Below are 13,868 nucleotides of genomic sequence, written 5' to 3'. Positions count from 1 at the left end.
CGCATGCCTGACTGTCCGCCGAGCCCCACGTCTTCATTGATGACCCAAAGTGACCGACCCTGGTTCAGCGTGGTCCTTTGCCGGTGAGGTGGGTCATCTCCTCCGATGACGCCGTCTCCTGGGTCCCAAATGTAGTGGTGGACTAGGAAGAGCCCGTCCGACTCCCACTCCTGCTTCCAAGCTGCTGCCAACCATGCACCTCTGGAGATGTCCTCAGAGGTGGAGTTGAGCATCTCTTGTGCTGCCTTGTAGGGGTGGCGGGACTTGAGTCTGCTTGGAGGTGCTGGTGTTACGGTGGTGTTGTGCAAGATGTGCCAGCCATATTTTTGTGCCTTCCTAGTAAGGGCAAGGGTGGCAGCATCCTGTAGGAGGCCGGCCAGTGCTATTCCCGGGAGGACCGGCAGGAGGGACACACGGTAAGAGTTCAAACATCCAGTTATTATCCGGAGGGAGGTATTAATAGCCACGTCGACCTTCCTCGCATGAGGGCTTCTGCTCCAGACTGGGCTGCAGAGAAGACCAGGGCTTGGGTGGATATTCGCAGCGTCTTAACGGAGGCTCCACAGCTTGTTCTGTGACAATCAGTCACTTCACTTCCGGTGGTGGTTGCTTGTTTTGCTGTTTTTTTCCTGTCGGCGCTCTTATTTTTGTTCCCCTTCCTGCTTGTCTCCCTGAGCGTTCGTTTCCCTCACCTGTCGCCGATTGGCAGGCTGGCACACCTGGCTGCAGTCGCCAATCAGATGGCTATTTATGCCTGCCTCCCCTGTTCCTCAGTGCTCGAAGATTGGTTATGTTGAGAACCTTTGCATGCATGACTGCTTCCTCCTATTTTGAGACTCTTACCTGCACGTCGTTCTTCTTTGTTCTTGCATCTTGGGGTCACAACCGCGGGTTCCTGACAGTTTCTGGCGTCACCTTGCAGTCTACACGTATCTTTTATATGTGACTGCCATTTCCTGTTTATACTTATCATTACACCATGTACCAAATAAAATAGCTTTGAGGTCGGTAAGCACAACCAGAATGTTTCCGTTCATTAGGTGCACCGGGTTATAAGGCGCACTGTTGAGTTTTGAGAAAATAAAAGGATACGGTACTTGTTAAATCAAATCTCCGCCTGGTTGTAAATAAATACTTAAGCCTACCACGCTACTGTATTTTAATGTTGCTCATTATGGTGGTACTTGGAGAGCCCGGTGAGAACCATTGTAGTCGGCACTTTGGTTGATCTCCATGTTTGTCGTTTGATCATTTCTCAGAACCGTTTAGACTGATTGATTCAGAGGAGACCAAGGGTATCAAACGCCTGGTTTACTTTTCTCGGCTTCCCAATCGTTCAATAATTTTAATCCGTTGGTGCCCTCCAACATGTTTACAATGATCTGCCTGTCCAGTTTTTGTTCTTCCATCTTGATGCTGGTTGTTGTACGTCCTCCTCTCCTAGAAAATGGCTTCATGGGTTATTCCTTCGCCCTGCTCAACCGCAACACGCTGCCGGATTACAGCCCGGGAGAAGACTTCTTCACCATGTTCGGGGTGTTCTTCCCCGCCGCCACAGGTGGTACATTCCTGCGTATGACGGCGGCGACTGTGGCGCGGTGGATGACGGTGCGTTTATGTGCAGGGGTGATGTCAGGCTTCAATATGAGCTCCGATCTGCGGCGGCCTGAACACAACATCCCTGTTGGAACGCTGGCAGCGGTCTTCACCTCGTATGCCCCCCCCCCCCCCCCCCACACACACACTGAACATGCAAAATACTAACTTGTTTAGAGAAAATGGTGTCCAAACTACAACTTCTTCTTTCTATCCCCTCCGGATTCTAACACTAAACATATGCAAACATTTAATAAAGTCAAATACTAATAAGGAAACTGGAGAAATTCACTTTTGTAAAGTAAATCTGTTGGCATTTTGTGCTGGCTGGATTATTTATCTTTTTGCACTATGACTAGGGAAGGTTGTTTGCATTGGGTCATATATGTTGCGTTTGGTTTCATTTAGAGCGAGATAAGTGGTCATAGACCTAAATTACCTGTTGTTCACTGATTGATGATAAATCAGTGTCTAATCTAGGAGTTTGCGACCTGTGGCTCTGGAGCCGCATACGGCTCTTTCATGCCTCCGGTGTGGCTCCCTTCGGCTTTCAAACAAAATGTCAACAAATAATATCTATAAATTGTATTATATTGTGTTATATATGACCATATATGTTGGCATTTTGTGTTGGTTGGATTTTTTTTTTTTGCACTATGACTAGGGAAGGTTGTTTGCATTGGGTCATTTAAGTTGTGTTTGGTTTCATTCAAAGTGTGATAAGTGGTCATAGACCTGAATTACCTGTTGTCCACTGAATGGTGATAAATCAGTGTCTAATCCAAGGGTTTGCAAACAGCGGTTCTGGGGCCACATACGGCTCTTTCATGCCTCCGGTGTGGCTCCCTTTAGTTTTGAAACAAAATGTCAACAAATAATATCTAGAAATTGTGTTATATTGTGTTACGTGTGACCATTTCTGTTGGAATTTTGTGTTGGTTGGATTATTTTTTATTTTTTGCACTATGACTAGGGATGGTTGTTTGCATTGGGTCATATATGTTGCGTTTGGTTTCATTTAGAGCGAGATAAGTGGTCATAGACCTGAATTACCTGTTGTCCACTGAATGGTGATAATTCAGTGTTTAATCTAGGGGTTTGCAACCCGTGGCTCTGGAGCCGCATACGACTCTTTCATGCCTCCGTTGTGGCTCCCTTTGGCTTTGAAACCAAATGTCAACAAATAATATCTATAAATTGAATTATATTGTGTTATGTGTGACCATATCTGTTGGAATTTGGTGTTGGTTGGATTATTTTTATTTTTTGCACTATGACTAGGGACGGTTGTTTGCATTGGGTCATTTAGGTTGTGTTTGGTTTCATTCAAAGTGTGGGCTACTTAGTTCATATAGTTTTATTTTATTTAGTTAATTTATTTTGATTTAACAGTTGTTATTTTGTAGAGTTCTGAGATCTCAAACATATTTGAATGTATTGTCACAGCCACTGTACATCATCTCTTTCCGCAAAGCCATTGTATTGTTTTTAGCGGTCAATCCCTGGTAAACTAGCAATTGACGGATCACACAAGAAACCTTTTTTTATTAATTTGCTTCCATTGATGACGAGGTTGTTGTTTTCCTTTTTTAGTCAAATTAAAAATATCTCTGAATATTTTAATAGATTATTTTGGAATGTATCATCTACATTAACAACTTTAAATAAATTAAAACATTTTAAAATTAAAATAAAAAATTAAAACAAACATATTTTTGTATTTTATATATGTATATATATGCACTTTTTAAAGGTATAAATATGCATGTTTGCAGTTCTCCACACACGAGTTTATAGAAGGCCACTTCAGAAATACTCCAATGTTTCTCCATAAAAAAACAAACAAAAAAAAAACAAAGTAGATGTAGACTAAGTGGTGTACTGTCGGTGACCCGCAGGTGGTTCCTGTATCTGGTCTTCGTCTTCCTCCTCGGGGCCATCTGCACCAGAGAAGCTCTGCGCTATGACTTTTTGATCGCTGAAAAGGTAACAACATTTTTTTTTAATGTGATAGATTCTGTGTCGTCTTGAAGGGGAACTGCACCGTTTTTGGAATGTTGTCCAGCGTTCACAAGCCATATGTAAGACATGAACAAGTATTTTTTTTTTTTTTTATGCATTCTAACTCGTAAAATATGGCAAGTAAGAGGTGGCTAACAGAACAAATAATGGGAGTACACTATTGTGGCCATTAAGGCCTCTAAAAACATCCAAAAAGTGCCAGCAATACTCCATTTACATGTGACCTGAATATTTACGAGTATTAGTGATATTTTTATTATAAGTGCTGACACAGACAAACTATTTTTAGCAGAGCTCGCTAGCTTATGCTGCTATATTGACATATTGAGCTGCTGCATCACCTCTGAGTTGGTGAAAGTTAATTCTCGATTATAAATCATGCTTCTTTCCTGGATAGTACAAGATTGTGGACAAAAACCCACAAGTTGGTCAACTTTGACATCCGACTTAGACCTGGAGATGGCGAGAAAGACACAAAAAACTCTTTTTTTACACCCTTTTTGAGGGTTATGATGAATTGTTGCTGTAAAGGGGAAGATATAAACACCCCCTCAGTCTTTATCCCAGTAAAAGCAGACATTTTACAGAAAGTGATTGTTTTATTATGTTTGTAAATCTTATTTAGCACTTAGCTATACTGCTACATGATGCTTATGTTTGACTAAAGCTACATCTGTTTAGCACACAGATTTTAAAACATGTAGATCATCCTCCTTACATTCAGGCTCAAAAATAGAAGTTTCTGGATCATCATTTGTCCCAAAGTAGTCTTTGTTGTCTCTCATCAAGTCTGCCATGATTAGTAGTCTTGTTGTCGTTGTTGAAGGGAAAGTGAACGTTGTGATGTGTCTGTGAAATGAATTCACCGCCATATGCTTAACACGATAAAAAATATGTAAATATTAGATGTTATTATGAATGTTACTAGATACTACATACATACGTACAGTGTGTATATAAAACCTTGATGAATGCACATTATAGGAAAAATTGAGTTAGCTGACTTTTGCGAGCATTTATTTACGACTTAGAATGCATCAACAAGGAAAATCATATGTTTTTTAGTCTTCGGTATTATTATAATTGTGGTTAATGGACAACTTTTTAAAAAAAAAGTGCAGTTTCTTTTTGACAAATCATATAGGAAAATGCAATTCTGCAATAAAAAGTAATTATAAGGTCTTTAATAAAATATTTATTCAACAATCCAATAAGCAGAGATTGTATTATATAACATTTATCCCAAGGAAATATTATTCCTCACAAAGTTATCCCTTTCAGTCATATTTCCGTCAGTGAAAAGCTTCACATTAAACATTAGTTTGGGTTATTTTTCAATGTGCTGCGATTTGCTCACATAATATATGACCGAAAGGTTATTAATATCATATTTCATAATCCTAAGGGAAGTGTAATGTTGTTTCTACATCCCCAGAATGCCATCTCATTTGAGTATCATGTGTAATAATTGCCGACGGGGACAAAAACAATGATTATTATGAAATAAATGTCCATGTTTTAATGACAAAAGTGATGACATGATATAAATATGAAATATTACAATCCATAAACAATAAACATGATACAATATAAAAGTACTGTAATAATATACATGATATAAATGTCAAGTACTACAGCGCTGTAATAATATACATGATAAAAATATAACGTATTACGATCCATAAACAATATATATGATATAAATATGGAATATTACAATCCATATACATTATATATATATGAATTCAATCAATCAATCAATGTTTATTTATATAGCCCCAAATCACAAATGTCTCAAAGGACTGCACAAATCATTACGACTACAATATCCTCGGAAGAACCCACAAAAGGGCAAGGAAAACTCACACCCAGTGGGCAGGGAGAATTCACATCCAGTGGGACGCCAGTGACAATGCTGACTATGAGAAGCCTTGGAGAGGACCTCAGATGTGGGCAACCCCCCCCGAAAGCAATGGATGTCGAGCGGGTCTAACATGATACTGTGAAAGTTCAATCCATAGTGGCTCCAACACAGCCGCGAGAGTTCAGTTCAAGCGGATCCAAGACAGCAGCGAGAGTCCCGTCCACAGGAGACCATCTCAAGCGGAGGTGGATCAGCAGCGTAGAGATGTCCCCAGGCGAGCGGTCCATCCTGGGTCCCGACGAGCGGTCCATCCTGGGTCTCGACTCTGGACAGCCAGTACTTCATCCATGGTCATCGGACCGGACCCCCTCCACAAGGGAGGGGGGGACATAGGAGAAAGAAAAGAGGCGGCAGATCAACTGGTCTAAAAAGGAGGTCTATTTAAAGGCTAGAGTATACAGATGAGTTTTAAAGTGAGACTTAAATGCTTCTACTGAGGTAGCATCTTGAACTGTTACCGGGAGGGCATTCCAGAGTACTGGAGCCCGAACGGAAAACGCTCTATAGCCCGCAGACTTTTTTTTACAGTACTGTAATAAAATACATGATATAAATGTAAATTATTACAGTACTGTAATAATATACATGATTGAAATATAAATATGACAGTACTGTAATAATATCCATGATGGAAATATAAAGTAGTATATTTTAATTACAGCAAGGTGGTCTTGCCGCTGGGCCTTAGGCCTGTCGCACCTCCACCGGTGCCTGTGGTGGGCTGTGCATGGCAGGGATGTCCTTTTCCCCGAGGCATGCCTAAACCTGACCGCATACCAGAAAAGGTTTTGCTGCAGGGTCTTCAGCTGGGGACCACCTCTAATCGATGTTTCGCCCTTAGCCCAGAACATCTCCCGGCGGCGGGGCAGTGTGCAGCGACGTCTCCCTGACATCCCCTGCAGCAGAACCTACTTAGATGTTGCTCCCCAAGCCTTGTCGCGTCGTTTCAGCCAATCTCTGCTGCTTCTGAAAGCTCCATGGTGGATCTGCTCAGGGTGGCTCCACATAGTCCCAAGTCCTTGAGCAGGGGTGGTGTTGTTCTGCCCACAAAGCCTTTGGCTCCCACCTCCACCGGATACAGCCTCACACTCGACCCACTTTCTCTACACTCCGCCACCAAGTCTGCGTGCTTTGCCTTTTTTCACTCGTAAGCAGCTTCCAGTTCCTCCCCCCATGGCACTGTCAGCTCAATCAGTACTACTGACTTCACAGCTTCAGACCACAGCACCACATCTGGTCTTAAGGTGGTGCTGCATATCTCCTGAGGGAACTGGAGCTGCCTACCCAGGTCCACTTCCATCTCCCACGCCGCTCCTGGTGTTTATAATTTGGCGGGTGGTATCTTGCTGGAATGTGTCACAGGTTCCCCCTGCCTTTGGAAGTGGATCCTGCATTGGACTCTGGTTGTTTGCCTCCTGGCAACTTTTCTCCAGCACCTCTGCCAGCTTGCTGAGCACTTGGTCGTGCCGCCATCTGTGTCAGCGCCATTTTGCAGCCTGACAGAACATGCTGGAGTGAGGCATTGATGGTCCCGCAGAGGTCGCAGGATTGCTCTGTGCCAAGTCATTGGTGGAGGTTTTTAGGGCTCGGGAGGGTGTCGTATGTTGCCCTGATGAGGAAACTGAGCCGAGCCTGTGGTAGTTTCCAGAAATCTGCCCAGCTGATTGCTCGGCTCGAGACACCCTCCCAGGTTGTCCACCTCCCCTGCTGCCCTTGTGCCACAGACCTTACTCTGAGCTCCTCCTGCTCAATTCTGGTGACCTCAGCAACAACAAGGTCCTTCCTCTCCTTCCTGCCTGCCTTGGACTATAGGATTGGTGGATCGCTCCATCCAAGGCCTGCCCAGCCTGTCTGGACCATGCCCACGACTTCTTGGTGTTGCAGTCTCCCCATTGCCATCTGGACCTCCTCCTTGGCCCTCCACTTGCTTCCAATCTCGACTCTGACATTTGCATCCGCCACTGCCCCGTCGGAAGAGTCCCTTAGTTCCATCACCAGCCTTGCCTTCTCCTGCCTGTAGCCCAGGGTGATAGATTTCAGGGGTAGCTGGAGTGAGTTCCACCCATACAGGCCAGCCGCTGAGAAGCACCGTGGCAGGCCAAGCCATTTACGGATGAAAGAGTTGGCTTTGGCTTCCATCCGGCTTACGGCTGATGACGGGACTTCGCACAGCTTCAGAGGCCACATCATCCTTGGGTACAGGGTGAAGTGGTAACACCACACCTTGTATTTCCCGGGTAGCTGGCTTGCATCGATCTTAGACAGGCACTCTGAAAGCTGCTGGAGGATGATTTTCCCATGTCCTTGTCTGAGAAACCAGGTATATATAGTCTTCCCAGGCTTCGGATTGGCTGATCCACGATGCGTGGGAAGTCTTCTCAGCTGATGGTGAAGGTGACTCTGTCGTTTCTCTCCCCCTTTCGCATTGAGAGGCTCCTAGACTTCTGAAGCTTGAACTTCATCCTGGCCCAGGTGATCAGCTCATCCAGCCTCTTAAGTAGCCTGGATGTACATGGGGCGGTTCGTAGCAGGCAGGTGATGTCGTCCATATAGCTCCTGAGGGGCGGTAGCCTCTGGCCAGCAGGCAGCCGGACACCACCCACCATCTGCCTGCCTTGGACCATAGGATTGGTGGATCGCTCCATCCAAGGCCTGCCCGGCCTGTCTAGACCATGCCCACGACTTCTTGGTGTTGCAGTCTCCCCATCTCCTTCTGGACCTCCTCCTTGGCCCTCCACTTCCTTCCAGTCTCGACTCTGGCATTTGCATTCACCACTGCCCTGTCAGGATGACCTCAAAAGCTGCCACGAAGAGGATGGGGGAAATGGAGCATCACATTGCGATCCCTACCTCCAGTTGTTGCCAGCCAGTGGTCACCTCCTTCAGTGGAAAGCACATGTGCATGTCCTGGAAGTAGATCTTGATCGTGGTCCTGATGTTATCTGGGATGTAGTAGAATTCCATGGCATAGTCTATGAGCAGGTGTGGCACTGACCCATAGGCATTGGCTAGATCTAAACATATGACCTGCAGATCTTTCTTCTCCCTCTTAGTGGTCTGGATCTGTTCCCAAATCATTGACGCATGATCTACGCAACCAGGAAAACCTGGAATCCCGGCTTTCTGGCAGCTGGTGTTAATGTAGATGTTCTCCATGAGGTAAGTAGTCATTCTTCTCGCCATCACAGAAAAGAAGACTTTTCGCTCCACATTCAGTAGGGCTATGCTCCTGAATTGCTCGATGGTCTTAGCGTTCTGTTGTATGGGAATAGAAACTGCCACTGCCCTCTGCCATTCAGATGGTATGGACTGTTTAGTCCGGGCAATTCTCATCAGGGTCCATAAGAGCTTCAACCCTCCTGGGCAGTTCTTATACAGCCTGTACGGTAATCTGTTCGGGCCTGGTGTTTAAGCAGATCTTGCCCGCTGGATCACCTGCCTGACTTCGCTGAGCTTGGGTGGTGATGTATCAAACATGGCTGATGGTTCTGAGGGTCTGGGCACATACCCTGGGGAGCCTAGCGGGTTGTTCCTTGGTGGGTTGCTGTACTGAGTGCGGATGTGCTCTTCCCATATCAAACTTAAGAAGGTCAGTGACTTCACTATAAAAGTGGGTGACATTGTTATCACCAGGAAGGATGAGATCACCTACCTAGGTTCCATTCTAGAGGCTAATCTTTCCTGTGATAAAATGGCAACCAAGGTGATCAAAAAGGTCAACCAAAGAACGAGATTCCTCTACAGAATCTCCTCTCTGGTCAACAAAAGCACCTTGAGGATTCTAGCGGGAACTCTCATTCAACCCTTCTTCGATTACGCTTGCACCTCCTGGTACCCCAGCACCTCCAAAACCCTCAAATCTAGACTCCAAACATCTCAGAATAAGATAATCCGGTTACTTTTAGACCTCCACCCCAGATCACACCTCAATCCAACCCACTTCTCCAAAGTGGGCTGGCTCAGGGTGGAGGACAGAGTAAAACAACTTGCACTGAGCCTAGTCTATAAAATCCGCTACACCTCCTTGATACCGAAGTACATGTCAAATTACTTCCTTAACGTAAATGACCGCCATAACCACAACACCAGGGGGAGCTCCACAAACCACGTTAAACCCAGATTTCGATCTAACAAAGGTCTTAACTCATTCTCTTTCTATGCCACATCAATGTGGAATGCACTCCCAACAGGTATAAAAGTAAGTGCATCTCTATATTCCTTCAAAACCGCTCTAAAACAACACCTCCAGGCAACTTCAACACTTTACTAATACCCTCCTCCATTCACATCCTATCTCCCCGGATTATAAACAACTCAAATGTACTTCTAATGTATATACTTGTTCTTGTGGTATGTGAACTCACTATGTTCTCTGCTGGCTGTACATATCCTACTAAATAAGACCTACACTGTTTCAATGTCCACATTTCTCTGTTGATGCAATTGTTGATGACTGAAGTTCTGATATCAACCAAAGCTCCTCATCCCACCCCCCGGATTGTAAATAGTGTAAATAATTCAATGTACATACTATGATGATTAACTTGTGTGATGACTGTATTATGTTGATAGTATATAATTGTACCATGAATTGATTAACGTGGACCCCAACTTAAACAAGGTGAAAAACTTATTGGGGTGTTACCATTTAGTGGTCAATTGTACGGAATATGTACTGTACTGTGCAATCTACTAATAAAAGTATCAATCAATCAATCAATCAATCAATCAATCAATCAATCCAGTTCTTCTTTGGAGATATCCAGGGTTCCACGTGTCTTCTGTTTCCTGAAGAAACTTGACCTTTCATTCTCTTTCCTTTTTCCCCGTCTTTTGATACATTCTGCCCTCCGTAGGTTAACGAGGCGTCTTCTGATCTCACCCCAGAGAGCTATCGGGCCCTCCTTCTCAGACTCCTTTGCCTTCCTCCAACACTTAACGTAGCTGCCTTCTGTTTGCCACCAGGTCATCAATTTATTTCTCCCTCCTGCTCTTTGGTCTTATTGTGGCCTCTCTGATGGTCACCTCACCATACCTGTTGCTGCATTCTTCATAGAGGATTTCCGCGAACAGGTTTAACTTGGCTACCACTGACTGAGATGTTCATTTAACTTTCTCCACTCCTCAGTCTCGTTGGCCTTAGGCCGCTTGATCTTGTTCCTTCGGAGTGGGTCCTTCAGGTTCCTGGCCTTTTGACTTGACTCTATTCTTGGGTCGCTTGGGAGTGCTACTGGGTTCACTTCTTGGGGCTCGTCAACATCCCTTTCTCCTTCCTCCCTCCTTTCCTCCTGCTCTACCTCTGCAACTACGGGCCCGTTGGCACTGTGGGTGTTTACCCGGCCTTGGATCCAATTTGTCTGACCTGCCCTTGCCGGGGCAGTGCAAGGTTGCATCAAGCTCCCACCACCACACTTCATCTTTCCTATGTGGATGTGAAGCCCCCTTAAAGTTGTTGTTTTCTCCCAGCCGCACCCACACTTCCTTTACCGATATCCTACAGTACCGTAATAATATAGATGATAGAAATATAGTAGTACTGTAGTAATACACATGATAGAAATATAAAATTACTGTAATAATACACATGACAGAAATATAAAAGTAGTGTAATAATACACATGCTAGAAATGATGTCATAGTTGTGCTCAGGCAGTGTTGTGGAGGCCTGCCTGCCTGCCCGCGTGCACGGAAGTGTGCAGGGTGTAGTCTCACTCCACCCATCCTCTTCCAGCCTGTGTTTGTTTGCCTTCAGGTCTCCTTGCTGGGCTTCCTCTTCCTGCTGGGCCTCCACGTGTCCTGCCTGGCCTCCGCCACGGCCGCCTTGTACGCCGCGCCCCGGGTCCTGCAGTGCGTGGCTCGCCAGGGGGTCGTCCCCGCCTTGACCTGCCTGGGACCGGGGGTGGGTCTGCTTCACCTTGTGCATGACGTCACTCTGGCACGCGCCAGTTGTTGCCATGGCGACTGCTCATCGTATACAAGCCGTGTTTAAATGTGTGTGGAGGATCATTCTAGAGTCCTTCTAACTGCAAATTATTACACGCAAAACAGTGGCACTAGTTTTCCATTTACAGTAATATGCTGTGAAAACCACTGTGGATTGTACTGTAAAAAAAACTGGCAGCTTAGTCGTTGGGATTTTACAGTAAAGCTTAGTGTTTTTTAAGATTCTAGGTTAGTTGTTTCTGCTGTGTGTTACTGTACATGGAATTTACAGTACCGCCATTTTTACTGTAAAACAGAATTTTTGGTAAAAAAAACAATTTTTTTACCGTTTTTCCATGTGCGGTAAAATTCTGTAAAAATCCCCGCAACACAGTCACCAAAATTTTACAGTCAAATTTACAGTATTTTTTTTACAGCATATTACTGTAAATAAAAAAGAGCACCAATGTGTTTTTTTGTTTGTACTGTAAAACTATACACTTGTTGATTTCCTGGTCTTTTACTGTCTATAGAAAAAACATAACTGTTTATTTTATTTAAAAAATTTAAAAAAATGCTAGAATTTTGGTGTGAAAACAAAACAGTAGTACTACTTTTCCATTTACAGTAATACGCTGTGAAAACCACTGTGGATTTTACTGTAAAAAAAAACAAAAACTGGCAGCTCAGTCGCCATAATTTTACAGTAAAACTTAGTGTTTTTTTAATGTAATATCAGTACCAGTTTACGGTAAAATTCTAGGTTAGTTGTTTCTGCTGTGTGTTACTGTACATGTAATTTACAGTACCAACATTTTTACTGTAAAACAGAATTTTTGGTAAAAAAAAACCAATGTTACCACTTTTCTATTTGTGGTAAAATTCTGTAAAAATCCCCGCAACTCAGTTGCCAAAATTTTACAGTCAAATTTACAGTATTTTTTTACAGCATATTACTGTAAATAAAAAAGAGTACCAATGTGTTGATTTTTTTGTACTGTAAAACTATACACTTGTTGATTTCCTGGTCTTTTACTGTCTATAGAAAAAACATAACTGTTTATTTTATTTAAAAATTTTTAAAAAATGCTAGAATTTTGGTGTGAAAACAAAACAGTAGTACTACTTTTTCATTTACAGTAATATGCTGTAAAAACCACCGTGGATTTTACTGTAAAAACAAACAAACTGGCAGCTCAGTCGCCGTAATTTTACAGTAAAACTTTGTGGTTTTTTAAATGTAAAATCAGTACCAGTTTACGGTAAGATTCTAGGTTAGTTGTTTCTGCTGTGTGTTACTATACATGGAATTTACAGTACCACCATTTTTACTGTAAAACTGAATTTTTGGTAAAAAAAAACAATGTTACCACTTTTCTATTCGTGGTAAAATTCTGTACAAATCCCCGCAACTCAGTTGCCAGAATTTTACAGTCAAATTTCCAGTTTTTTTTTACAGCATTTTACTGTAAATAAAAAGAGTACCAATGTGTTTTTTTTGTACTGTAAAATTTTACAGTTGTTGATTTCCTATTGTGTTACTGTCCATAAATAAAACATAACTGTTTATTTTATCGAAAAAAAAAGAAAAATTGCTAAAATTTTGGTGTAAAAACAAAACAGTAGTACTACTTTTCCATTTACAGTAATATGCTGTGAAAACCACTGTGGATTTTACTGTAAAAACAAACAAACTGGCAGCTCAGTCGCCGTAATTTTACAGTAAAACTTAGTGGTTTTTTTAATGTAATATCAGTACCAGTTTACGGTAAAATTCTAGGTTAGTTGTTTCTTCTGTGTGTTACTGTACATGGAATTTACAGTACCGCCATTTTTACTGTAAAACTGAATTTTTGGTAAAAAAAAAAAACAATGTTACCGTTTTTCCATTTGCGGTAAAATTCTGTAAAAATCCCCGCAACTCAGTCGCCAGAATTTTACAGTCAAATTTACAGTATTTTTTTTACAGCATATTACTGTAAATGGAAAAGTAGTACTATAGTACTACTTTTCCATTTACAGTAATATGCTGTAAAACCCACTGTGGATTTTACAGTAAAAACAAACAAACTGGCAGCTCAGTCGCTGTGATTTTACAGTAAAACTTAGTGTTTTAAAATTTGAAATAGGTACCAGTTTACGGTAAAATTCTAGGTTAGTTGTTTCTGCTGTGTGTTACTGTACATATAATTTACAGTACCACCATTTTTACTGTAAAACAAATTGTCTCCTCATAATTTTTAGTAAAAAAACAATGTTGCCGTTTTCCCCGTTGCTTAAAATTCGATAAAAAAAACTCTCTGCAACTCTGTTGCCAGAATTTTACAGTCAAATTTACAGTTTTTTTTAACAGTATTTTACTGTAAATAAAAAAAGGGTATCAATGTGTTTTGTTTTCTTTCTG

The 13,868-nt window shown here is 42.6% G+C and overlaps 1 protein-coding gene across 3 annotated transcripts in view; it reads left to right on the top strand.

The window, feature by feature from the left end:
• Positions 1-13,868, top strand: part of slc12a8 (solute carrier family 12 member 8) — an 86,987-nt gene that overhangs the window by 46,258 nt on the left and 26,861 nt on the right. For all 3 annotated transcript variants that reach the window (XM_061879900.1, XM_061879901.1, XM_061879899.1), the window contains 3 exons: positions 1,445-1,712; positions 3,495-3,582; positions 11,295-11,441. In XM_061879900.1, the coding sequence (XP_061735884.1) occupies positions 1,445-1,712; positions 3,495-3,582; positions 11,295-11,441 (503 nt within the window). The remainder of the gene's footprint in view (positions 1-1,444; positions 1,713-3,494; positions 3,583-11,294; positions 11,442-13,868) is intronic.

Source organism: Nerophis ophidion, linkage group LG19 (genome assembly GCF_033978795.1).
Source record: "Nerophis ophidion isolate RoL-2023_Sa linkage group LG19, RoL_Noph_v1.0, whole genome shotgun sequence".
Taxonomy (NCBI): Eukaryota; Metazoa; Chordata; class Actinopteri; order Syngnathiformes; family Syngnathidae; genus Nerophis; species Nerophis ophidion.
The sequence above is the reverse complement of the archived record's forward strand: the minus strand, read 5'-3'. Positions and strand labels throughout refer to the sequence as shown.